The sequence below is a fragment of the Taudactylus pleione genome, unplaced genomic scaffold (assembly GCF_031769625.1).
Source record: "Taudactylus pleione unplaced genomic scaffold, aTauple2 ptg000043l, whole genome shotgun sequence".
Lineage (NCBI taxonomy): Eukaryota > Metazoa > Chordata > Amphibia > Anura > Myobatrachidae > Taudactylus > Taudactylus pleione.
The window spans coordinates 364,550-391,247 of record NW_028284445.1 but is presented as its reverse complement, the minus strand read 5'-3'; the positions used below and the strand labels follow the sequence as shown (position 1 = coordinate 391,247).

Here is a 26,698-nt window from a genome sequence, read left to right as displayed (position 1 = left end):
AGCAGAAGCGCCATGAGGTGGCGAGTGGTTTACCTTACATATACAAAAAGGTTGGTAACCTAGACTTCCGCATCTTATTTACAAAGAGAACGTCAATTTTTTGTACAGGCTGACGGCAGTGTGCTGGGCCATTTGTCAACACATAAAGCACTGTGAATGGCCAGGAAATTATCTTCCACAATTTTTCCCCTCCCTCTACAGGACTTCTCTCTGAATTACAGCACTTTAGAGAAGAACAGTCTCCCCAGCCTGAGATGATGTTCTACCAAGCAATTTCTCACACTGCTGATGCCCTCCTGTTCCTGAAAAAAAAAAAAAAAGCTAATAAGCCTGCAGGCAGCATAATGCTGCAGGACTACATCAGAAGGATATAAAATAAGTCTTGTGCCTTTCTGAGACTAATATAGACTAATATAATAGTGATGCTGAAATGACCAGAAATCAGGCTTGTGTTTTTTGGTGTCAGTTTACAAGGAACCAATTATATCACTGAGGATACAGTCCATACTTGCCTACATTTTTTGATCCCCTGTCCAGATACCCAGAGAAGGGATGCAGCTGGCTACTTCGGTGGGTGAGGCAGGCTCTTACATCATTAGGCCCAACTCCATCACAGCGAAATGTCACGATTCATACGTCTGCAGGGAGGAGCCAAAATTATCCATTTCCACGTCATTTAGCCATACGGGCTGCAAGTCCAGTTTTTTTTTTTCTCTCCTCCATTCTTCCCACTTTACTAGAAAGTGGGTGGGATGCGGAAGATCCACCCACTCTTCCAGGGGTGCAGGGACTGCCCAAAAAATCGTGCGTCTCCCGTAACTTCCAAGAGACAGTCTTAAGGCTGTGGGATAGCTGTCTTCATCTTAGGTAGGCAATAAATGCAGTGGAATTAAATGCCTAATCTACTAAATGGGATCATGTATTGTGTTCATTTACACATTTTACTGAAAAAGTTTAGAACACAGACAAAAAACAGTTGGAAGCAGAATATCCTGGAGAACATAACTATAAGAGTTATTGTACTAGAGTTATTTTCCAGATGGGTGGGCCCAGTGTGGATATGTAATCTTGGGTGATTTCACTATATAGATAGCTTGGTTAATGAAGTTACAAGGAACTTCATACCTCAAAGGGGTACATTTACTAAAGTGAGAATTTTTAGAAGTGAGTTTTAAAAGTGATGTTGCCCATAGCAACCAATCAGATTCTAGCTTTTATCTTCTAGAAGGTGCAAGTTAAATGTTAAGTAGAATCTGATTGGTTGCTATGAGCAACATCACATAAAAACTCTCACTTTAGTAAATTTACCCCCAAAGACTCCTAAATTGCTGCAAACGTGCAGGCCAACCTTACATACCTGATTCATCACAGGTATCATGTTTTTATACATTTATAAACATATTGCTTGGCAAAAGGAACCTGCAATACCTGGAATATTATCCAACATATGTTGTTCAAAGATTCAAGAGCAAAGGCAAAATGAACAAAAGAACTTATCTTCCCCTTAACAGTACCATTGTTTAGTGTTGTACTCTAACCAGTGTACATAATTTTAGGATAAGAATGGCATCAGTAGTCGCAAGACCCTGTGCACTATGGAAGGTTTTTTTGGCCAGCAACAGCAGCACCCGGATAAGAGTGAAGACTGTTTGGGCCGGATAGCCAAGGCTGTGTCCTGTTACAAGCTTGAAACAGATACATGTCCATCAGGTGCGCCTAATGCCAGATGTCATTTTCGGATCATCCAAAGGAAGGCAAACAAACTCCCAGTGACGTACTTTCCAAGTTACTCAGTCAGATTTTCCCTTTAATTCAGTTTCCCTTCACTGAACTTTTCATGGGCCATAAAAGCTTTTATTTTTAAGAAACTGGTGCCAATACTGCACTCAAACTCAGTCTCTTGCATATTAATGTTTCTGTATCCCTGCATACCTAAATTCTATACTGCCCAAGGACCTACACCTATTTATTTCCCGGTCGTGAAATAAAGCAGGACTTAATAGAGGGATTACAACAGCAGCAGGTATACAGAATAGTGGACACTATCACGACTGTAGATACTTTCATGGGCACCATTCCTCCCATTTTATCGAGTATCACATCATATTTACCATGATCTGAAAGAACAGACCAGCTTGCAAAGCATGTTGCCGAGTTGTTTGTTATAGGATCTCTGTAGGAAAATCTCTACAGCCTCTCACGCTTTTTATTAATTCCTCTAGGTGGTGTGGTTGGAATGGGTATGTAATGCCAGCTGTTGGGATGCCTCCTGTCAGAATACCGACAGAGGCATCCCGAGGGTTGGTATCCAGACAGTGGTTGGGTAAGTATACTTACCCTCCCCCCCTAACCCTCTCCATTAGTGCCTAAACCTAACCCTCTCGCCTAGGGGTGTCTAACCCTAACGTACCCCCAAACAAACCGAACGCTAACCCCGATAACTTACCTAAACCTAACCCTCCCACCCCGCGGCCAACACTTAGTTCGGGTTGGCGTCCTCCTGGATTCCAGCATCGAGATTAAGATAGGCGTTGGTATTTTGACGCCTATCGTAAATCCCTTGTCGGGATTCCAGCGTCAGCATTGAGACCGGCGGCCGCCGTTCTCTTAACTACATCCTGTGTGGTTAGGGTACTAGTACAGCAATTTAGGCTGAAGTCCACTAGTAACATGTGCGACATTCCATGTCCAAATGCAGAGCGCTTCACGTACATTTTTAAGTTTTTGCTAATATTTAGTTCACATCAATTAAATCAAAATTAAAAAAGGGACACACCCACAACTGATGCAATGCTTCTATTCATCCACTAACCAAGCCGAATAGAGAATAGTCTTCGTGATAATGTCATATTGTTTTTGGGAGCCCATAGCGCTTGTCAAAAGTGACGGGAGCTATTGAATTGTTTGTGACACTGGCAGAGAGTGACCATTATTGTGGATATCTGCTTGCAGCCTCCTTTTGGGCTCCTTAACCGCACAGTCTGGCTTTTGGACGTCTTAACGGTCTGTTTAGACAGAAGTAGCCTCTTAATCCCCTGCATTGTGGGTGCAACATCCGTGATAGTGATGGGCATCCAAAAACATCTGTACAGCTCCGGTCACTTTAGACGAGAGCTATGGCCACGATAAAACAATTGAATTCATCCCATAGTGTGCGATTCAACTCGGCGCGTTGTTGAATAACCCCAGGAAGGAGTTCCTGAAGCTATTCAATTCACCACGCTGTTAAGTCCAACTAGAGAATTTCTGCTCACACCCTCCTGAGATGCAAGCGGAAATCCGACTTCAACTGCCGTCTGGCACTAACAGCCTTGTGGCTGGCACTTCAGTCGGAGAATGCTGGTTCTTGCAACTAAACACCCAGCTTCAGGGGCAGTAACCAGGCTTCTCAGACTTGGGCCCGTATTCAATTAGCCGTGAAAAGCAGAGGTCAGCGAAAAGCACAATGCCTTATTCGCTTGTTTGGATGCAATGTTTTCTGCATGCAGGTCCCCGTTTTTCGCCCTATTTTAAGTGTGGAAAAATGATATATACCAATGTTTTTGATAAAAATAAGTGCCGTAGTTAAATCTGGGGTACATGTAAATGGGTACTAGTACATTTTGGTGTCTCTAAAGTGAAAATGTAAAAAAAAAAAAACCATATACAATTATACATACACACACACACTGACACACACTGACACACACTGACACACACTGACACACACTGACACACACTGACACACACACACACACTGCAGCCTCCTGCAATCCTAAAACCAACTGTCTCTACCTTTTAGACAACCTCAAAAAAAAAAAAAATACCAGGTCCACAACTTTTTACCCATTTTCCAAAACTTTTTTTTACACTTTCGTCCCAAAAATTACATGTCTTTTCTGGGGCGAATTCAAATATTTTTTTTGCCTTACATTTGTACCCCAAAATATGGATTTTGCACTTTTTTCCTGCCTTTTGCTGGAGAAACGTCCTGGAATTGAATATGGCGATACTTTGTAAACAGGCAAAGTTGGCTTTTTGTGGCTTATTGAATATGGCCCTTAAGTGGTTGAAGTCAGAGTTAACAGCGCGGTGAATTGAATAGCTCCGGGAACTCTTTCCCGGGGCTATTCAGTATGAATTGAACCCGAATGAGCAGACAGATGTTATGGCCTGATTAATGTAGGGCTGGTTGTTGTTGTCAAAATAAAAAAAAAAAAAAGAAAGTAGAATCACTTAAACCAGCAGTATTCAACATGTGTCCCTCCAGCTGTTGAACTACACATCCTAGCATGCCCTATCTGAGTTTTGCTATTAGGGCATGCTGAGCTGTGTATTTCCACAACAGCTGTTGGGTCAAATGTTGACTACCCCTGATTTACACCCTTAACAACATTCTCTACATTTTCAAAAACTTACCATTTTTAATGTTGTATGGTATAAGGTTATTCTGTCCATTTAACTTGTCAGATAAGCTATACCTCTCTGCTACTGTGTTTTGAACGAAGTTTGCCATATTAGTAGACACACCCAGGACCAGGGTGAACAATGCACAAAAAGTGAGCTGAAGATCTATCATAACTAAAATGTATTACATCCAAACTTTAATTCCGAGTTACCATGTAGGTTCCTACATTTCTGCACAACTCTTTACAGAATACCCAATTGTGTTTGCATTGCAAATGAAGACACAATTCAAGCAGAAGAGAGTCATTTGTAGCATAATTTATATACATTTATGGCTTCATACAACAGATTTTTCTTGTGTCTGTAAATACATCAGGCACTTGTCTGCAGATATTGAATCATGAATTGACAAGAAAAAAAAGGAACATGAAAATGCTGCAACACAACATAAGCGGTTTTTACATGCCACCATTAGTGATATTGCTGATTTATTGACTCTGTGTTGAATGGTTTAAGAAAAAAAAAACCTGTTTTGCGTGCATGAAGCACTGTGTAGCCTTTAATATACAAGTCAATTAATATGAAACAAAAAAAAAAATCAGTTATAAATTAAGGGATTTAATAATTTTATAATGAAAATATGAATAGAATACCAGTAAATGAACTGATAACATTTCCAGTGGTTTAACAAGTGCAAATGTAATATACAATTTTAAAATTGGTCCAATCTAAAACTTCCCCCTACATTTAACGAAGGGTGCGCTATTCTTTTTGAAGCGGATAGATCCTCGTTGACAAAAATCAGAAGCATCAACACTGAAGCTCACATCAGCTAGTGCAAAATCTTGCAATTCGACAGCTTACTCAGCTTGTACAAGTGACTTAGCCATAAATGAGTGCACAAGCGGGTGGAACTTCAGGCATGATAGAAAGAAAAAGTCCACATAGGTAGCAAGCTTGCATTAAAGAAGGACTTCAGCTTACCAAAACAAACTTCAATAACTGAATCTATATATGCCTAAATAAACATTTTACATAGTACTACTAAAAACAATACATGTCTACTGAAAACAGAACACATTAAAACGGCAGCTGCATAGATTAAATCATCCACACCTTTCAAGAACCACCATTGTGACATGTTGAAAATGCTGGTTTGTCGGTCTTTGCTGGAGATCACAATGGTAAGAAGACAATACCATTATCATTTACCGAACAAATAATATTTGAAATATAAGCTTAAGTTTTAAGATGTAATAACAATATAAGGGAAAGAGGCTGAGTACTCTGAGCAGGATATGTCCCGGGGTGTGATCCATACCTTGTTGGCTATTAGAAGATGTTTCAGGCTGCCTCTAATCTCCATTCACTGATTTAAGAATCTTACCAAGGGGGAGATGTATCAAAACCTTCTAAAGAGGATAGTTGGTGAAGTTCCCCATAACAACCAATAATCATTTTATAGAATGTACTTGATTAGTGATAGCTAGAAGCTTCTCCATTTGTCCTCTTTAGAAGGATTGATATAGTACATCTGCCCCCAACAAAGTAGCTGGAAGGCTAATAAGACTGGCAAGCACATGACTGGCACACCTCCCCACCACTGTGCCCAGTAAGAACGGATGGTGAACATGGGGTCACAGAGGTGGAGTAACGGAGCATTGTCTAGTGAGTGATTAGCTGTTTGGACATAATACTTATCTGACGTACTCCTGGGTAATGGGAGGAAGGGTAGATTTTTATATATTTATATAGAATTTGGCGGCAAATAACCACTTGGTCCATCTAGTCTGCCCCTTTACTTTATCCCTTACCAACCTCAACCCTTGCTAAAAATGGGCACTTCAAATAACGATCTTCTGTGAAGCTGGGACGATGACCTCTCATTGATAGATCATCTCACTGTACCATGTTAATAGTGTACACAATTTCATACTGCCCCAGGGTCAAGGGTAATAGTTCTAGGTCTTTAAACCTTTACAGCTCATGCAGAGAGATTGTGCTCTTCTGATGCGTTATAAAACACAAGACACTGCAAGGTGCACATAGTATGCTGTATCTATAGATCTCTATAGTGTGCTGCATATGTGCTCTGCACAGTCAGCCATGACCTATATTACACAAAGGTCACTGAGAAAATTAGGCACATCATTTTTTAATTAACATTACAAATATTTTTTGCATTTGGAATGAGTCCTTAAGTCTGACGATGGTGAACTTGGCGATAGGTATTTACCTGTAATCTAAATGCAGATGTGTGCAAGAAAAACAGTATGTGATAGGGCACCCTCCCCTAATACCCCTACTAGTCACTTTAGCAAGGTCTCTGTACCACTGCCAATCACAGCTCTGAGCAGTCTGTAGCAAAGATGATCAGACAGCAGATGGAAAGCCGTTAACTAAAGACATTGGTTCTCCTCTGTTCTTAGATGTTGTGACCCCTGTATTATATCTTGGAACAATGCAAAGACTCAGGATGCTAAACCACTGAGAATAAAAGATAGGGTAGGAACACAAGATATCATGCATAACTTTGTACACATGGCTTGAGTGCTAACAAGTATCACTTTGGTGGAGATTTTAAGACAGCAGTATTCAAAGGCAGCGCAGTACAGTTTGGCCTCCACAGGGCAAACACACAAACAAAAAGAAGATCATCTGCGTAGCTATAACATAATTACATGGAACGGAAATACTAAGTGATCAGGTGGTACATGATAAATAAGATACTGAAATGTAAACTGGTTCAGGGAAAAAAGTACATGTAAGTGTTTAAAAGACACTGTGGGAACTCCAGAAAATAATAAAAAAAAAAACCATTTAATCTTTCAATCATAGACAGCAGTTGCAAGATATTTCTCAATGCATTACAGTCTCTCTGGCATAATTAAATATGGTTTACGATACTAAACATTTTATAGGAGACGTCAAACTCTGCCTCTCCAATGTTGTGCCGGCAACTTCCGTCATTCTGGAACCAGAATAAGGGACGTTGCAGTTTAAGAACTCCCGGAGGGCTAAGAGATGTCCCTCTTCTATAGCACTATTATTTTGTTAATTAATATTATGGAAAGCTGGAGGAAAATAAAAATATATATTAACGAGATTCTCCCAAGCAAGCAATACAAATATCTATACTTTTTTTTTTTAAAGGTAAAACGGAAGAAATGCTTACATCTTATTTACAGGGTTTCCTCCATTTTCCTTTCATGAAAAACATGAGCAAAAGGGGGGGGGGGTAAAGCACCCAAATTCTGAAAGTACAAAAGCTGATACACAGCACACAACAAAAGGAATACTGAATGCTTCTGTGCTATAAGAGAACGCAGGATGCTGGCACAGCTTAAAAACATGGCTATCGACAATGATGAACTTAGAGTAAAAAGACAAATTATACATAGATATTAAAAACATTTCTTTGTTTCCCTCACTTTGTACAAGATCTGGCATAAACTATTAGTCTATATAATTGACTGCTCGTAGGCTAAACCCTTTAATTGGATCAACATGAAGCTTTTCAGAGATGTGCTTGAATTTACAAGAATGAGTAGGCAGCGGTCTAGGCAACCTTTGGCACAAGATGTGTCGTTCAACTGCATCGCCAAGCATGCCAGGCTGGTGGCATAGTGGAGCCCAAATACTTGAAAGACCAGTGTTTTCTATGCACTGCATAAAGATTCCAATAACAGAAGCTTAATAAAACTGCAGTGAATTCTAATTTTTATGCCACAACTTAAAAAGGGATTTAACTGCAATGCACAGTCATAATATAATATGATTTATACCTCATACAAAACAGGGGGCATTTAAATTGATAATTTTTTATGGTTCTATGAATTTTTAAAAGATTTGTATAAACCTAATCAGCAACACTTATTAATGCTGGTGTACAGGTAATTGTGCAAATTCTATGCTATAAACCGGTTTACTCAAGCCCGCCCCCCAGGGAGGGGCTAAGAAAGCATGTTTTCCCTATCACCTAACTGGATCACAGGCAATTCAGGGGGAAATGTATCAAGCCTTCTAAATAGCGGAGAACTTGCCCATAGCAACCAGCTTCTACCAATCATTTTATAGAATGTACTTGATAAATATTAGCTAGAAGCCGATTGGGTGCTATAGCCAATTTGCACACCATTTAAAAAGATTTGATACAATTCCACCTTAATTACTGATTGACACATTTTAAAAGTTATACAGGTGGTACTAATTAGTTCACTTGTAAATGTGTTATGGAGACCTTGACAATATGCAGTTAGTGGTCCCCGAGTATTGGCTTTGAGAATACTGTAACCTATAGCAGCCTGCATTTACTTCCACCTATATTAAAGATAGAATCTGGTTGCCGTGAGTTACAGCACAGTTACCTGTCACCCATTTTCCTACACATTCCAAATTTATTGAAAAGCAGTGATTCTATTATTTTGTTTGGATGCCATTTCATATTACCTGGAAATCAAGCAATACTCCAGCTCATTAACAAATACAAACATGCACTGGCAAAGAACTTTGCCAACCCTTTTTTTTTTATTTAGTTTAGTTTGTTTACTGAAAACTAAAGTGAGAGGATGTCTTGAACAGAGCAGACAAATTAGGTTTCAGAAACACGATTAGCACCAACCCTGGATTATTTTAATGTTGGTCCAATAAACAGGGAGAATCCCTATTAGCTTGGAATGTAAATAAATTAGATCCTTGCTGCTAAACATATATTTGGCAGTTACCAAAGAGACAGGTAGCATTAGATAAAAAAAAAAGAAAAATTGCTGGCAATGGCACTTTATGCTTCTCATCAGGCCATTTATAACTATAGACGCTGAGTTTTCCAGTCTTTGAGACATTACAATTTATTCAGAAGCCCATTTGCAGAGCAGATCTCGCACCTAGAGCACTGAAGCAGGTACACGCAGCACACTATTAAGTCATCAGTTCTTTACTGCTCATACAAGCACCAAAACAGCAGCGGCAATGATACAGGCTGTTTTTTTTTTCCTTTAGGTTTTCTAGTCAGTTTGGCACTTCATAGTGATAAAGGTCCAAGAGCAGCACATGACTGGCATACACTGGGACAAATCCATTCATCCGTAGGTTTGAGAAAAATAGACTGGAGAAAAGCATCTTTGGAGGTTTCTTCCACTGTATTTTATCGTGACATCGCCTACAAGACAAATTAGATCGGTTCATATTATTGTTTACCAACATCAGATTTTGCACTCATAAAACCCAAACATATTTAGAAGTATAAGCAAACATACATAACAGAATCTCTCGTAGGCTACATTTTCACAAGTGTTGATTCAACCCAGATGAGGTCTGCCTCCTTCCGTACCTCATATACCTCAGAGGTGTCCCAGATTCATAGCAAACAGATAAGCATATATCTGTATATCTATTGATTCAGCCACAAACTGTTACCTAAACAGGGTGCAGGTGATGCATCCACTTTAAAACTTTTTTAGAGTAAATAAATAGAAGGCATTAAGTAAAGCGGCACTTGGGTGATTAGAGAGACTAAGATTTTAATCTCAAGGTATATGAAGAATGCAACGTATGTAATTGAAAAGCACGGCAGATTAGGGTCATTGTGTAAAGAAATGAAACAGCAGGATGCTGTAATATCACAGGAATGCAATTGCTGGCGATATACCGCCGGGCATCACTGCAATGCCTGGCTGCACACATATTGGCCAGTTACAGTGATGCCAGCATTGTTTCCTGTACATCTCTATGGGATGCAAGGCTATACCTGTAGTGCAGACAGACGGAATTTGCCATTCCGAAAAGGCCACTCGAGTCCATCATGCTGAACCTCAAAATACAGGTGGTTAAGTGACCACAGATATACTTTCAAATCAACATTCCCATCAAGATGAGCAGGGCCACCTGAAATGTGCCTAGCACGTAGTGTATAGACTCCTTAATGCAACTGAAACTGTAGCAAATGCATCTAAAAAATGACTGCTGGCAGTGCCAAACATTCAATGGTCCTCTCCACTGATGTCAATGAAAGGCCGTCCATCCGTGCTCCATGGTATATTTTTGTCATCCTCTGCCCTATTGAGCTCTATTATAGAAAGTGTATGGCAAAAAACTAAAATGAACCTGCTTTAGAAGATTTATTGAGAACTTCAACATTTCTGCATGATGGCATTCATAAAAATATGTTAAAATAGTTTAATATAATTATGACAAGAGTAAAAAAAAAAAAAATTAAAGGTTAAAATTAACAAGAAAAAAATATGGTTTTCGCAGACATTTAAAATCATACATCCAGAATACTTCTGTATTGTTGCGTGTTTCGGCTTGAAGACCACTGTAGATAATAGGAGGGTTTATTTTAGATATGGAGGCTGTTATTCTACCGTACTAAAAAAAAAAAAAAAAAAAAGCTAAATAGGGGCAGTTCAGTTGTGTTTAGCGCAGCTCTGGTGTAATAGGCACCCCCAAAGGAGCAATTCAATTGTTGTTCCGTTTGTGTGTGAATAGCCGCGTGAGCACACATTTCAGCTTGCATCCGCCTGAGGCGGCGTTTAGAAATGTGCGATAAGTCCGTGGTTTGGACACCGAAACTGCTGTTTGGCTGCGCTAACCAGGACTTTAGACAGGTTTAGGCGATTTACATAGCTAAACTTGGTCCATTTGGGTGAGACATGGGCGCCCAAAAACAATTAAATATCGCACTCCGCTCTCCCATCACTTTAGACAGGAGATCGGGCTCAATAAAATATTGAACCACCCCCAATGTTTACACTCACATAAGACTAGTGATTATGAAGTTTAAAAGGTTTACCAGACATTACACAAACTTACCATGTATCCGTAGTTACCCAGACACCCAGCTGTGCGTGGTGGTTGTGACACTGTGAGGAAAGCTTTGGTTAGGCAATAGGCTATCAAAGTTAAAATCTGCTTCGCCATCCTCCATGAGATCATTCCGAATAATGGACTCCATATCACATTCCAAACTTTCAATTAACATGTCATCCAAGTCACTAGGCAGCATTTCCTGGTGGATGGAGACAATACCAACTCTTCCGTAGCCGTTGCAGCTATTAGCGGGGTAAGGACCCATGCCAGACATTTGAAGGGGTTGAGTCATAGGCACTTGTAATGAAGTTTTCACCGTTGACAGCCGGTTAATGCCAGGACTGTGTGCCATGGTACTGCCGGTATGAAGCAAGGCACGACCATTGAGAGACGTCTGCTGATTATGTGGCTGATGTGCATGGGGGATAGTGTTCATTTTGCTGTGGGATGGCTGGCTGCCATATACAGGCATTCCAGAATTAGATACCATCAAAACATTCTGACCCAACACCCTACTGCTTCCATGTGAGACTGCAGACTCTGTTGGGGTCAGTATATCGTTATGTGGTGGAGAATCCGTAGTAAGCAGTTCCTTTAGAAGTCCAGCAGGAACACTGTATGGGCCCACAGCTCTATAACCTGTTTTACTGTCTGGAACACTTTGCATAGACATCTGTGATATAGAGTTCATGCTAGCTTGAGCATAACTGTACTTTCTGTATTCAGGGTCAGGTGACCCCATACTTGTGTTTGGTGATGTAAATAAATACCCAGACTGCTGCTGCATCATTGAGGCGGGTGAGGACTGCGTAGAAACAGTCAATGACGTGTTGGGAGATAACAGGTTCAGGTTATCTAAAAGATTCTCCATGTTTTCAGAGTTTCCAATCTCGGATAGACTTGGCAACGTAGAGGCCAGTTTTGTAGAAGATGGTGGATACACCAGGCTGTGCACATCAGAATCTCCGAGATCTTCCTCTTCTGGCATGATTGAGCTCGCGTTGGAACTGGTTCTTGGCCGAAATGTGTTCCATGCTTCAAAATCATCATTGCTGTGGGAACTGGGGCTTCCTGGCCACTTGGGGAACTGTGACCCAGGACTATCTCCGCTCCCATCTTGACTTTGTTGGATGGAGGCTTTTTTCTTGGCAGCTCTTCCTCTGCTTTTAGCAAATTTGCTGTTGTTATCCATGGAAGCAGCCCGTCTTCTTGGTGATTTACCATTCTTCCCACCTTCAGGATTCAGGACCCACCAGGAACTTTTACCAGTCCCTTCATTTTGTACCCGCACAAATTTACTGTGTAGGGATAAGTTATGCCGGATTGAATTCTGGAAGAAAAAGAAAAGCTTATTAATTATTTTTATATATTAAAAAAAGTTTGTAACACTTGTGTTACATGTAAATATATTGGATAGAAAATGGTTTCATTAATTTATTTTGAGAACATATTGGAGAAAGCTAATTTTTACTTTAAAGGACTACAGTTAAAAACAAGTATTTTTTTGTTTTAAAGAAAATGAATTAGTTTCCATTAATTGCACAGAAGTAATGCTTCAATTGAGTAGGGGGAATACAAACTATGTGCATGTTACACTTTTTTTCTTCTCCTACAGTGAAACAAAATAAAATTAAATCAAAGTTTTCCTTTCAAAACTCCAGTAAGCTCTGTACTGCAAGCAGTCATTTATTCGGTGTAAACAGACAAGCAGTTACAATAGAGTCTAGTGATGTGAAAAGATTTTATTCCAACTGGAAAATTGCAATCACCGACTCACCTTGAGGACACAACATTTATCTGTCACTTTGGAAATTAAGAATTATCATTTTAGCTGCAATATTTTTCAGAAAGACTATGACTATGTTGCTATCTACATCATCGAATCCTAAATCCACATATAACAGTGCTAACTAACCTCTGACTCGCCGGTAACAAATACAAGGGGCACGTCCACATTGTCCTCTGTTCCCATTTACGAGTGAGTGTTTTTAAATTAAACTGCAAGAGCTGCTTGAAACAATATGGAATGTGGCTAGCTGCTGGCAACTGTATGGGTTCATTACACAATGCCCTACAATGGCCACTATGACAATGCTTGTTGGTATATTGCTTGTATTAAAAGCAGTGTACATTTTAGAATAGAGAGCAGTATTTACTACTAAGATCTCACATGAGCAATATAGCAATTTATAATCAAAATTCTACAAAAAGGATGACCATTAAAACAAAGCCAGAGGAAAATAAAATGCTTTATTCTTTACAAAGCATTTACAAAATGTACAGATATGTCCACATATATCTAGCTTCTTTGCTCGTTAAACAGCCCTTCCAGTCGTGCCATTGTATGGCGGAACTCGGAAGCACAGAGAATCATTTCATGCGACTGTTTCCCTTAAAATGCATCTTATTCACACTGTGATGCGAATAGCATGCACATAGGAATAGGATGCACACGCAGCTAATGCTGCTCAAAATTATATGTGGCATGCCTATATGCTGTGTGCAACTGCTGCTGTATCTGCATGCGAAATACTACATTACAGTGTCACAGCCGCTGACCCTATAACATAGCATTAACGGCACTAACAGCGATAACGCGTTGTGTAACGCAACTTGTAGCACATGGAGAATAGATGTATGTGGACACATCTGTAGGTTTCAAAGACTATTTTGACTTTATGGTTCCAGACACACTGGTTCTATCTAACTAGCTACTAGACTCTCCATTAGAGGCAATGATCTGCAGCACAGCCCATATGACTTGGCCTTCATGTAATAAATTATCCTTTGAACTCCAAGGTATATAGGATGAAACAAGCAAAAGTACTGATTAAAATAAGCCACAGTACAGGGTTTCCAAAATCAGCCTTGGCTTACAGGCGCGTTACAAAGTACAATTCTGTTTAAATGGTGTAAGAAAAAACCCAAACACAACACATTTAAAACAGTTATGTAAAACAGTATAAAAGTTGCCTATATATAAATACTTCTGGTACCAAACAGTGCATGTCTTTACTTATCAAACACACATCCCTAAACATACCATAAACACACAGTATAAAACACTGTTTTGCATCTATTCAGGATCATCAGCGTGATTGTGGGTAAATGCAATATATAGTAAACATGTACCTGCCTTGCAGTTTTGGAAAAACTTAAAATATGACAGCCAGCACATGCAATATACACTTTAAATACACATAACATTCTTGGAATAACTAGTACCTCCTGTTATATATAAGCCTTATTTAAATTAGACATTGGTGTGCACTTATGTCGTGTGATTTACGGCCAATGGAGACCAGTGGGGAGCTGGTAGACTTGTTTTATCACAGCATACTCCTATCAGTTCATGGGATCCTACATGAATACTCATGAACATTTACACCTATATACATAAATAAAGTCAAACAATGATTAGAGCTGTAACATATGGTAAAGGTAGCATATGTTGTTTGTGTAGCGGTCTATTGAATATTTAGCCTTTAGAAGGTGACAAGTACACTAATATTTATTAGAAAATGATCACAAATCAATGCACTAACGCCAAACTGTGCGCCGTGGCACCCTGGGCTGCCTCGGGGCACTTGCAGGGGTGCCTCAGATTGGTTGTCCAGCACCAAATCAAATTATTTATGGTCAAAGCAATGTAAATATGAGGACATAAAGAAGCGCAAACCTGTCCACCACCACATAACTGACCTATGGATGACAGGTCAGCACAATTTACTGCACTTTACTACTTTAATTAAATTTTTTCAGAATTTCTCAACAACAAACCGTTGGCTTAGGGGTGCCGTGAAAACAATGCTGATACTCTAGGGCGCCGTGGTTCAAAAAGTTTGGGAACCACTGCACTAACAGTACAAACAAATGTAAAAGATATGGTGACACAATGTAAACTAATTAAACTACATAATAAACACTTGAAGTAGAGTTGTTTAGAGGCCACTACAGTAAGTAAAACAAAAACAACAATATTAAAGTCATATGTCAAACTGAAAGTATTTGTGACACTGACATTAGTCAACTTCATTTATGCTGAATTCCAAAACCAGGTCAGATTGGATTTGAATGTTACTGTGAATCCATAGACTGAACAGTGTGGAGACAATTTGGTTGCAAATAGTACATGTACCCAACAAAACGCAAATGCACTGTTCCATAAAAAAAGATCGGTTACAGATTTCTTATTCATCAAAAATATGATTAAAATCAAATTACTACAGCAAAGGCATCTAGGGTCACACAAAGATATTTAGACCACAGCCAACAAATATAAAATATTTAGAGGGGGAAAAGGAAAAAAAAAAAAAAAAAGCTGAATTTCCTATTCGGAAAATGTCTGCTTGGCTCATTAGATAAAATCCTGTTTCTACACACTACTTACGAACAGCAAGTTATTAAGAAATTAAAAAAATAACAGTGATTTATTTGATTGTAAAATAAATCTAGCAAAAAAAAAAAAATGTTGTTTAGTAGCTATCATTAATATAAAAACGAATCTGCTGATCACAAATGAGGCACGCAAAGGTAGCTATTGTACAAAATTAAATAGTTCTTTAATCCACATGAACCCCTAGGGTTATTTATGTAACAGAATTCTCAATCCTGTTTTCTTGTATTTTCTGATCGTAATTTCAACACATACACAGGTTTAAGATGTATTTGTAATTATAAAATGAATAGTTGATGATTTCTAATTTGGTAATTAGTAGGAGGCTGGATGCTGAAATGGGTGGAGACGTGCAGCTAAGATGTATATTTTTATATAAACAGTGGGCACTAAAAAAAGTATATTCGAAATCTATTCTTACAGCGAGTTGTAAATTTGCACAACCTGGTCTAGCTGCCCCCACAATGTGGATCTGGATTCTCCACTGGAGATATACCATTATATAAAAAGAATAATGGGAGCGCTCCTGACAGTGGCTATCAAATATATACTTATATCAAAAAATATTTTAAACACAGATTAATAACTCTATAGGTGGCATACAATCAATCAACAATCATATTACATGACAATATTCAACATTTTCAATCGAATCAGTACAAATATAGGAAATTCAATCAGCAAGCTGTCAGTTGATTAGCAGCAAAGCACAAGTTAGTAGTCAGCAGGGTATTGGTTAGTCTCTTATTATATCATAGGCAAAAGCAAGCTGTTATTAGTATGCCAGCTGGTATTTGTTAATGATGTTAGTTAAGGTGCCCATCCACTAGACTGTTTATGTGAGCTATTGAACGATAACAATATCATTATCATTCATAAATCGCTTGCAAATAGGTTGTAAAAAAGTCTTCAATAACCAGCGATGCGCGTGCCCGCTGGTCGTTTAGTCATCCATCATCGTGCAAACATGCTGGACAATCTGACGATATCGTCAGGTTGAGCATGTTTCCAGATGATTGATGAGCCTGCACTGAACGACTGCTCGTTCAGTGTAAGCTCATCACAGACTGACAAACGACTGCAAGATTACAATGTCGTAATCGTGCAGTCGTTTTCAGCTCGTCTAGTGGATGGGCACCTTAAGTCTTTACTCCTGATAGTATATTGCAATCCACAATGAACTGACGGGATATATGTATAACAATCTTTACCTCTACCCTGTCCTCAGGGGAGGTTAATAGAACCTGAATGCGCTCTCAGTCCCCGCTACACATTGTGCACTGGCCCATGGCGGCTGATGGTTCTCACCTGGTGGTGAATGTGGCCGAGTCCCAGCACAAAGGGACCTCTGCTCCTGAGCCGTGGCTCCCGAAACCCCGGTATCAGCGGGATGGCCAGGGCACACTGCTGATCTCTTGCTGGCAGCTTCCGGTATCGGAACTTCCGGGCTTCTGGAATTTGCATTCCACCTGCTATCCAAAGCTGATGAGGACTGACGCGTTTCTCCATCCTAATGGGTGGCAGTTTCATCATAAGGAACTGAGAGTGGGGACTGAGAGCGCATTCAGGTGCCATTAATCTCCACTGACGAGAGGGTAGAGGTAAAGACTGTTAAACATATACCCTGTCAATTCACTGTGGACTGCAATATACTATCGGGAGTAAAGACTTACTAACATCACTAACAAATACCAGCTGGCATACTAATAACAGCTTGCTTTTGCCTATGCTATAATAAGAGACTAACCAAAACCCTGCCAACTACTAACTTTTGCTTTGCTGCTAATCAAGTGACAGCTTGCAGATTTAATTTCTTATATTTGTACTGATTAAATTAAAAATGTGCAATATTGTCATGTTATTTTATTGTTGATCGATTAATAACTCTATAGGTGGAATACAATCAATGTGATTTTAAAATATTCTTTGATATAAATATTAGATTTTAAACTAGCAACTGTGTCAGGAGCGCTCCAATTTTTCTTTTTATCCAAGATGTATATTTATATTATTCCCTCATCTACGCACAATAAAATCTCAACGATATATATGTAGTAAGTGTGCATATACTCTCATGAAACAAAACAAGAAATCAAAGTATTTTAATTAATCATTCTCGAGACAGTCATTTAATAGATGATATGCTAATATATGCAAGCATTGAACAATAGAGATTATGTTACAGACCTAATAGATTGCTGGAAGAAATGAACTGTAATGCTTAACTTTAATGATTGAGGGTCTATTAATCATGACCTAATTATCACTTGTGATAGCGTAGTCGCTGAGTTTAAAAAAAACTGTTCTGAGGCATTCATCATGCCCCATTATTAGAGAGTCATCTTTTTCAAAAAGTGATACTCATACCCCTACATTTGCCGTGTCCCTATGTATGTGCCCACCGCCAGTATCTGTGCCTCCCCCCGTCCACAGTTGCAGCCCCCACCTCGCAGCCGCCAACATCTGTGCCCCTTGCTAACCCTGCAGCCACAGACGTCTGTGCCCCCGCTGCTGTGTGTAACTCCCCCTGATTAATCTGAATAGTGCTGCTGTGCCGTGCCCCCCGCCCTTCCCCTATCCTCTCCTGGGTGTCCTCTGTGTCATCTCTCCTCCTCCCCCCCACTGCTGCTGTGTTCCATTCCCCCACATCCTTTCCCTGATGTCTGCTCTGTCCCAACGTCACCCCCCCTCCCCCTCTCATCTCCCTATCTGGAACGGCACCGTGGAGCTTGGATAGGAGGAGGAATGTCAGCAGGTGAGTCCGAGCCAGAGGCAGTGTGAGTTATGCAGATACAGCATGCATGGCTGCCTGTGCAGATTATGGGGGGCTGTACGCTATTTCAGGATGGCGTACAGTAACACCACTAAGTTCCGAAAAAAAAAATATGTTGTTTTGGAACTTGATAAATGGCCCAGATACTTAATTTATACAAAAGTATGTGAAAATGTGAATATTCACCTGCTTTTGTATAAATGAAGTGATGAATAGACTCCTAAGCCTTATAGTCATGTTTTAAAATCCATTAAAAACAACAAATCTGGGGAATTGGAATTCAGGGGAAGTTGGTGAGAATCAGGATTTACGTAGAATTGAGAAGTCAGTTTACCACTGTGCATGTCATCCACATAGTTACAATTTCTGATTAACTAGAATAGAAACTAGTAATCCATCAAGATAATGGGGGCGATTCAATTGTTTTTGCACGCACAATCCCAATCGTGCCTTATTCCCCGTCTACATAGACTTAGTGATATTCAATTTTTTTTAATCGCGCCTGTCGCACTGAATTAGACCAAGTTTAGACACGTAAAATGGCTAAACCCATCTAAAGTCCTGGTTAGTGTGGCCAAACAGCCGAGCAGAAATTTCTTTGGCTATTCGCACCCGTAAGGAGCAACTATTTAATTGCTCCGTCAAGTGCACATTACACCAGAGCCGCGCTAAAAACAATTAAAATCGCCCCCTTAGGTTCTAGAAATAATTAGTTTAGGTATTGGTCATTAGTTTCTTACTTTTATGCTGACAGTATTTGTAATTCTAAAGGCAAATATGTGTCAGCTATTCATTGTGAAAGGTCATTAATAAGATTGTAATATAGAGCCTATAGAGGCTGTCAAGCGACTGTGGTACACCATCACATCCTGAAGACTGCGTTTTACTTATGTGTCCTGTTCTCTAGTCTTTCAAGTAGTCCCATTCAATGACTGACACTGTACGCTCTCCCTTATGTTGTGTACAGATTCACTGGGCATGATTCTATTCTATGCGATGTGAATAGCGCCGGTAGATCGCTCCCGGAGCTATTCAATTGTGCGCGGTGTTTAGTCGGAGAATGCCCGTTCTCGCAACTAAACACCCTGTTTAAGGCGCGATAACGGGCATTCCCCGACCTAACTTCCCGGCGCGATGCTGTTTTCCCGGCGCTAAGGGCAGAAAACAGCCTCGCGCCGGGACTTTTGTCGGATTTCTGCTCTCATCCCCGGGGGGATGCGAGAAGAAATCCTAGTCGGACTTGGCAGCGCGGTGTATTGAATAGCTCCGGGAGCCCACTCCCGGCGCTATTCACATCGCATAGAATAGAATCGTGCCCACTGAGTGCCTACTTGCACACATTCAACCTAGCTATTTTATTGCTATATGTTGTTCCTATACTGCATTGTACTTCTTATATGTCAAGATACGTTATATAGTCATTATGTTGATATTCACAATGCAGACACCAGAATGTCGGCATGGTCACAATGTCAGTGTTAGGTTTAGGGTGTAGTAAAGGTTTGGTTTAGGGTTAAGACTAGGCTGCGGTTTCAGTTTAAATACTATAAAAACGTTGTCGGCATGCCAACTGTTGGCATGCACAATGTGCATATTATGACCATGACAACAATGTGCATGATGAAATTCTGAATGTAGACTATCAATGCACCCCTGCCCTGCAGACATGTTGTGACGCCTGTAAATTAATAGTTGGGCAGTGCTGCTATACTTATAATAAAAAATCTCAAAATGACATAATGCAAACATTTATTTTCTAAATGAGATTTTCATCACTAAATACTTCTAGTGCTTAAGAACTACGGCAGGACGTGAGTAGCGATTGTATTCAAACAAAACATGAAGCCAATATTACGATGCACAATTCTCCTAAGATGACCAGCATTTCGTTTCGGAAAATGGTAAAAGGAACATGAATGGCTTAAAAATGTCATGATCCCCTTTCCCAGCCCACTGTGAAAACAGATGTGTTGAAAGCAAACTGGGTGTACTTCCACACACACTGCACGCATAATGTTACCAACCAATGGCAGCAATTTTACATTTACAGTGGAATTTAAGCAAATTTATTTTGCTTTCCTGAATAGATTGTCAGCACTTTGCAAACCCAGTGTGGTTTTATTGATGTGAGGTGTGTCTGCTGGCAGATGAGGCGGCTACTGGAGAAAGCTGTCTTTGGTGCAGTTGCATGCAGTGCTGCACTGGGCTTGGCAGAATTAATTCTCTGGAATGTGTGAAAGAAGTAGGAGGGGAAAAAAAAAAAAAAAAGTAGTATGAAATGAATAGAGCCTTTAGTCTGTACAGCACTGTCCTCCGCTCTTCATGATCGAGGAACAGGAGTGCAGAACACGACGGCACCAAATAAAATAAACCCACAACAGCTATGTCAGTTTGCCTGTAGAGATTCTGAGAGCTCTATATTATCAATAGCTAAATCAAAATAAGCGAACAATATGTCACAGAGCACGGATTAATGCCAGAATTATAAAGCACGCACCCATGACCAGATTACCAAATGGGTTACAAGCCCATCCAAATAAAGGTTTCACTGAAGAAAGCAGATATGAATTCAGGGCCTGATTCAGAGCCGGACGCTATTTGCGCTCGCTCGTTCAGAAAAAGGGGCCGGCTATTTAAATTGAGCGCTCGCTCTTTGCGGTCTGTTGACGCCTCTATGTCTGAGCGAGAGAACGAAACATGCGCTCGCTATTTTGTAAAGACGCCCCCTGACCGTTCGCATCATACGTCATCTCCGCTATTTATTCAATTAATCGAGTACATCGAAAGGCGTCTGAACTGCTCGCAGTGCTTGTGGTTGGATTTTCCTACCGCAATCATGCAAACAGCTTAGAGACAACCAAGTGACGATGATGCTGCTTTGTTAATTATGCACACCCTTAAAACGCCCGTTTTGACCGTTTGGCACGCCTGCGTTTGGAACTCCACTCCCCGTTTTCAAGCACCTTCCCCTGTTACCACCCACAAACGCCTCATCCTGTCACTCAAATTAGCAGGCACTCGCTATTTTGCGAGCGCACAATTTCCGACCGCAATGACTGGTTGGCGCATGCGCATTACGACCCATACGCATGCGCAGATGTGCAAACATCGCTCGGAGCGAACGAGCGGCCGCTTACGAGCGGCTCTGAATCAGGCCCTCAGTTTTTTTTCTTCACTTGCACATCCAGATTCAGAAAGGCTGTGTGGTTTCAATTATTTTGCAAGGATCTTTATGATGTATATTAAATAATAATTATTACTATTATAATTCTCATAGGGCAGTGGTTCCCAAACTGTATGCCATGGCACCCTGGGGTGCCTTGGGACACTTGCAGGGGTGCCTCAGGTAGGTGGTCCAGCACCAAATCTAATTATTTATGGTCAATGTAATGTACATATGTGGACAAACAGAAGCGCAAACCTGTAACACCACATAACTGACCCCAAGGATGACAGGTCAGCACAATTTACTGCACTTTACTGACAAACTTTTAGCTTAGGGGTGCCATGAAAACACTGCTGATACTTTAGGGTGCCGTGACTCAAAAAAAGTTTGGGAACCACTGCTTTAGGGGGAATTCAATTATTTTTACTTTAGCTTTAGCTAATGGGGACCTGACAGAGCGATTCAATTGCTGCTCTGATTGAGCGCGAGTACAGCGGGCGCACACATTTCTGCTCGCAGCCTCTTGCGGTGTCGAGCAGCAATGTATGAAAAGTCCGTGGTTTGGGTGACCTAACCAGTAACTTAATACGGGTTTAGCCTCTTTGTGTAGCTAAACCCGATGGTTTTGAGCACAACAAGCGCAAAAATTAATGGGCGCCCAAAAAAATTTAATTGCTTCGTTGTGCGCCTATTACTTATCGCCGCCCAAAAAAAACAAATTAACTCTCCTCTTTATGTTGTCTGTGACATATTTAGAGTTGAGCTTGTAAAAGTAGACTTTGGAACAGTGTTGCAACCTCACCTGCTCTCTCTTAATACTGAAATACTGAAGAAAAATAAATGGAAAAAAGTTAAAATTTATAAAGATGCACATCCATCAGACGATACTAATGTGCGAATGCACAATTACAACCTCGTAATCGTGCAATCGCTCATTAATAGTGCATGTCGAAAACGACCAGCGATGCGCGCTCCCGCTGGTCGTTTCCAACATCAATCATCGCCCGAACATGCCGGTCAATCTGCCGATAACGACAAATTGGCCATGTTCGGGGTTGATGGAGGGTGCCTACACTGAACGACTAATCGTTCAGTGTGGGCACTGCAGGGGATGGGGAACGACGGTACGATTACGATGTTGTAATCGTACCGTCTTTCCCTAGTCGCCTAGTGGATGTGCGGCTTAAAGGTCAGAAAGTAATACCTGATCAAATTACCTCTGCTTGAGAGCACAATTCTGACACCGTATGTAAATTGAACAACATCAGTTTTACCTCTAAATACACCTAAAATCAGGACTGCACCGGTGACACATTTACTATAACACTACATACGTTACTTTAGTAAATAAGAAACCACAGGTAAACACGTATATTCCAAAGTGTTGAGTCCACAGGGTATGCAGTCAGATTTTGTCTACAGTGACAAAGCAGACAATCAAATGTTGACACGGACAGAATGTCAGCGCTTGTGTTATACTTGCCTGAAAACCAGTGTCGACATGATCAACATGTTGACATTATAGAATGCGCAGTGGACAGGTTCGTATATTAGGTTGACATTCATAAAGACACATGTAAATTATATTTATCATCATTTATTTATATGGCGCCACAAGGGTTCCGCAGCGCCTTACAAAGTACATAAATGAGCTCACAAGAATAACTGTTATTACAAGTACAAATAATGCAGGACAAATACATGGTTTATAAACATTTGCTGCATAACACTTAAATAAGCAGCAGTGTGTCAGCAACCAAGTGCTAGGGTGTCATTGTGGGGAGTTAGCAGTAGATGAAAGTATAAGACAAAAAGAGAAGCACGCAAGGGAAGAGGGCCCTGCTCACGAGAGCGAACATTCTAAAGGGGAGGGGCAGACAAACAAGGAGGACACAGAGGGGCTAGATAGTGAGCAAGGAGCGTGCAGTAGTGGGTTAGGATGAGCACTGGAAAGCTTTGAGGAAGAAATGGGTCTTGAGAGCCCATTTCAAAATTAGGAGCCAGGAAGCCAAGCTATCAAGGGAATCACAATAGGCTCATGTCCTAGGCACTGTCAGGTTGCTGCTGTTACATAGTAAGTTTCAGAACAGCCTTTTAAAATTACTCAAAGTTATTTTAAGTGAATCAAAACACTTGGGTTAAAAATAAATAAAATACAATTGAAGCCTTTCATAGCAGCAAGGTAAGTACATGGTGTGAGAAAGTCAGACGTCTTTGTGTGTTACGCTGCAGTCATAGCCGTGCAGGAAATTCCTCTGTCACAGGAAGCTGCATACGTCTTCAGAGGCATTTCAGATGAAATACAAATATTAAAAAACACACAAACATACACCACGCTGTTGAACGACATCCCTAAAAGCTACAGAAACAAAAACTGCATCTCACTAAAGCACCAAAATCAGAAACTTACGTCTTACCCCTATGCCAGTCCTCTCCGGCAATGTAGGGGTACATTTATGAAGCATCTGCTTGCTTCGCAGTGGGTTGGACCTAAAAATTGAAAGCAGCACTAATATTAAGTGCAAGACCTGCCAGGCTTTTCCCTTAATGTTAGGGTTACTTTAAATTATGGAGGTACAAGCCACTGCTTTGTAATCCTACTCCAATGTAGTCTCATTATTTGCTTCCAATGGTCATCAGAAATAACTAGTCCCTGGGAAGACTACAATGGATATCTGTTCCACATCTGATGGCACATTAAGCAGACACCACATCAAATATGACCACATCAGTGACACACTGTGCAGACCCAGACTAAAACCATAACCTGTCTCACATCTGCATCATGAACATTAGACCTGAACAATTTATATCAAACGTCAACCTTTTAGTACAAAGGGTATCGAAAATAACACTCTTCTCCATGTACACTGCTATGTCCGCTTATGTAATAGGTGTCCGTATCCTACTCTGTGATCAGTACAAATGTTTACCCAAAGCTAATATATCTTTCTCTAGAATAATATTTTTTTGTTTAACAGGAGTAGACTGTTTCATCAGGCTGTATTTAAACTGCCCCACTGTCATCTCATCATAACTACTTATTCATCATAACGAGCCATAGCAGTTAAGGACTTTGAGGTTAGTTTTAAATATGTGCACAAGGCGCTCACAATTAGGTCATGGTGGCTCAGAGCGCATGTGCACGTCACCCGGATAGCGACGGCCAAGCAGTCGCTCCGGGTCTCGTACCAAAGGGGGCGTGCTGTCGATGTTGAGTGACAGCACGCCCCCTTTGGTGGGTGGGCCGGGGGAGTGGCTGCCCAAACGGAGGCGTTCCCATGTGAACGCCTCCGTTTGGGGCCGGTCCCACTGACATCACGAGTGATGTCAGTGGGAGAGATTTTGGCTCTGTTAGAGCCGAAATCTCTCTGGGGCTTGCGGCAACGAGACCCTACCACAAGGGTCTCGTCGGAAGCCCGATGGTCAAGACCATCGCGACCATCTTCCTGGCCGCTCGCTATAGCTGTGGGTGGTCACCCACAGCTATGCGAGCGGCCAGGAGGCCGTTATTTAAAAAAAAAAAAAAAAAAAAACGGCCCTGATTCAGAGCGAGCGGCTCTGAATCAGGGCCAGAGGTCCAACACCAGTGGCCGCACGCCATGCATCATCATGCAAAATCTGCTATTATATACCAATTCCTCTGCAACAAAAATACTAATCCTTAATACACCATTAGCTACTTTGTTTACTATTAGCAAAAAAGCACAGGAAGCCCTACTCACGGCAGTGCAAGTTGCGCCCAGCTTCTCGCATCATATGACACACAAAAAATACATCTGTAGTAGGGGGAAGAGCCAATGTAATGACGTGTAGAGTGATCGTGTACAGTGTGGACCGGGAGTGTTGAGTGGTCAGAGTAAAAGACTGACTCATTGGTGGAAATTCTAATTTTTTTGGGGCGCCCAACTGAGCAATTCAATTGTTGCGCCATTCGGCCCAGTACTGCATGTGCTTGCCCAAAAGCACAGTGTTTAGCTGCACACAGCAACTAACCCTGTCTAAAGTCCCGCTTTGGGTGCCCAAACTCCCGACTTATCGCACAGTTCAGCCCAGGAGGCTGCGAGCAGAAATGTTTGCAGTTGCCCCCATTTTGTCAGTACTGATATTAGTGTATATAACAAGGGCCATAGGGCCTGGAGGCGCTCACTGTTTGCGTGCGCTCGCTCTGAATCAGGGTGTTTTTTTTTTGTTTTTTTCTTTGGTTTCGGCCTCCAGGCCGCTCGCAAAGCTGTGAGTGACCATCCACAGCTAGTGCGAGCGGCCTGGCGATGGTCGCGATTATTGCGACCAACGGGCTTGCGTCAAGACCCTGCGGGAGGGTCTCGGTACCCGCAAGCCCGAGTGGACTTCCTGCTCTAATAGAGCAGGAAGTCCTCTAATAGAGCAGGAAGTCCACTACTGACATCACGAGTGATGTCAGTAGGGCCGCCCACAACGGCAGGCGTTCCTAAGAGAATGCCTGCGTTTGTGCAGCCACCCCCCTCTCCCTGCCTACAAAACGGGGCGAGCTGTCAATCAACATTGACAGCCGCCCCGTCTTGTAGTGAGCCCCGGAGCGACGGAGCTGCCATCACTCGCTGGGGCTCACGCACGCCGGCGGTGGCGCATTCGCAGTGGGGGAACATCAACCCGTTTGCGAGCGCTGTGCGCTCGTGAGCGGGTCTGAATGAGGCCCATAGTTCCATGTGTGGGACTTGGTGGTTTGTGTATGATTATTAATTTATACAGCAGGGAATATAGGTGAATATTAACTGCTATGTGGAAGTATATTACTATGATGATGTCAATAAAATAATACACTGCTCAAAGCCAGGCCTGGACAACCTGTGGCTCTCTCCAGGTGTTGTGAAACTACAAGCCCCAGAATGCTTTGCCAGATAGCTGGCAAGAAATGCTAAGACTTGTAAGACTTGTAGTTCCACAACACTTGGAGAGACCCAGATTGTCCAGGCCTGGCTTAAAGCTGTATTTTTGTATCCAGTACATACAGTAAAGTTACAGTACAAGCCCAAAGTCTGTTACATGGCTGCTACAGTATATGATCAATATTGAACACATTGCTAAAATATAGAAGTAAATAACACAGTAATAATGACAAAATAAGGCAATTCAAGTACATTAAAAACACTGAAAAACTGGATCATTTATTGCTTTTAATTTAATATAG

The 26,698-nt window shown here is 41.1% G+C and overlaps 1 protein-coding gene across 1 annotated transcript in view; it reads right to left on the bottom strand.

Annotated features, from left to right (window-relative positions):
• Window positions 1-4,688: 4,688 nt before the first annotated feature.
• FOXO1 (forkhead box O1) overlaps window positions 4,689-26,698 on the bottom strand; it is a 64,145-nt gene continuing 42,135 nt past the window's right edge. The window contains exons 2-3 of the mRNA XM_088460173.1: window positions 11,197-12,523; window positions 4,689-9,544 (exon numbers count right to left, since the gene is read on the bottom strand). Of these exons, the coding sequence (XP_088316299.1) occupies window positions 11,210-12,523 (1,314 nt within the window). The 3' untranslated portion in view covers window positions 4,689-9,544; window positions 11,197-11,209. The remainder of the gene's footprint in view (window positions 9,545-11,196; window positions 12,524-26,698) is intronic.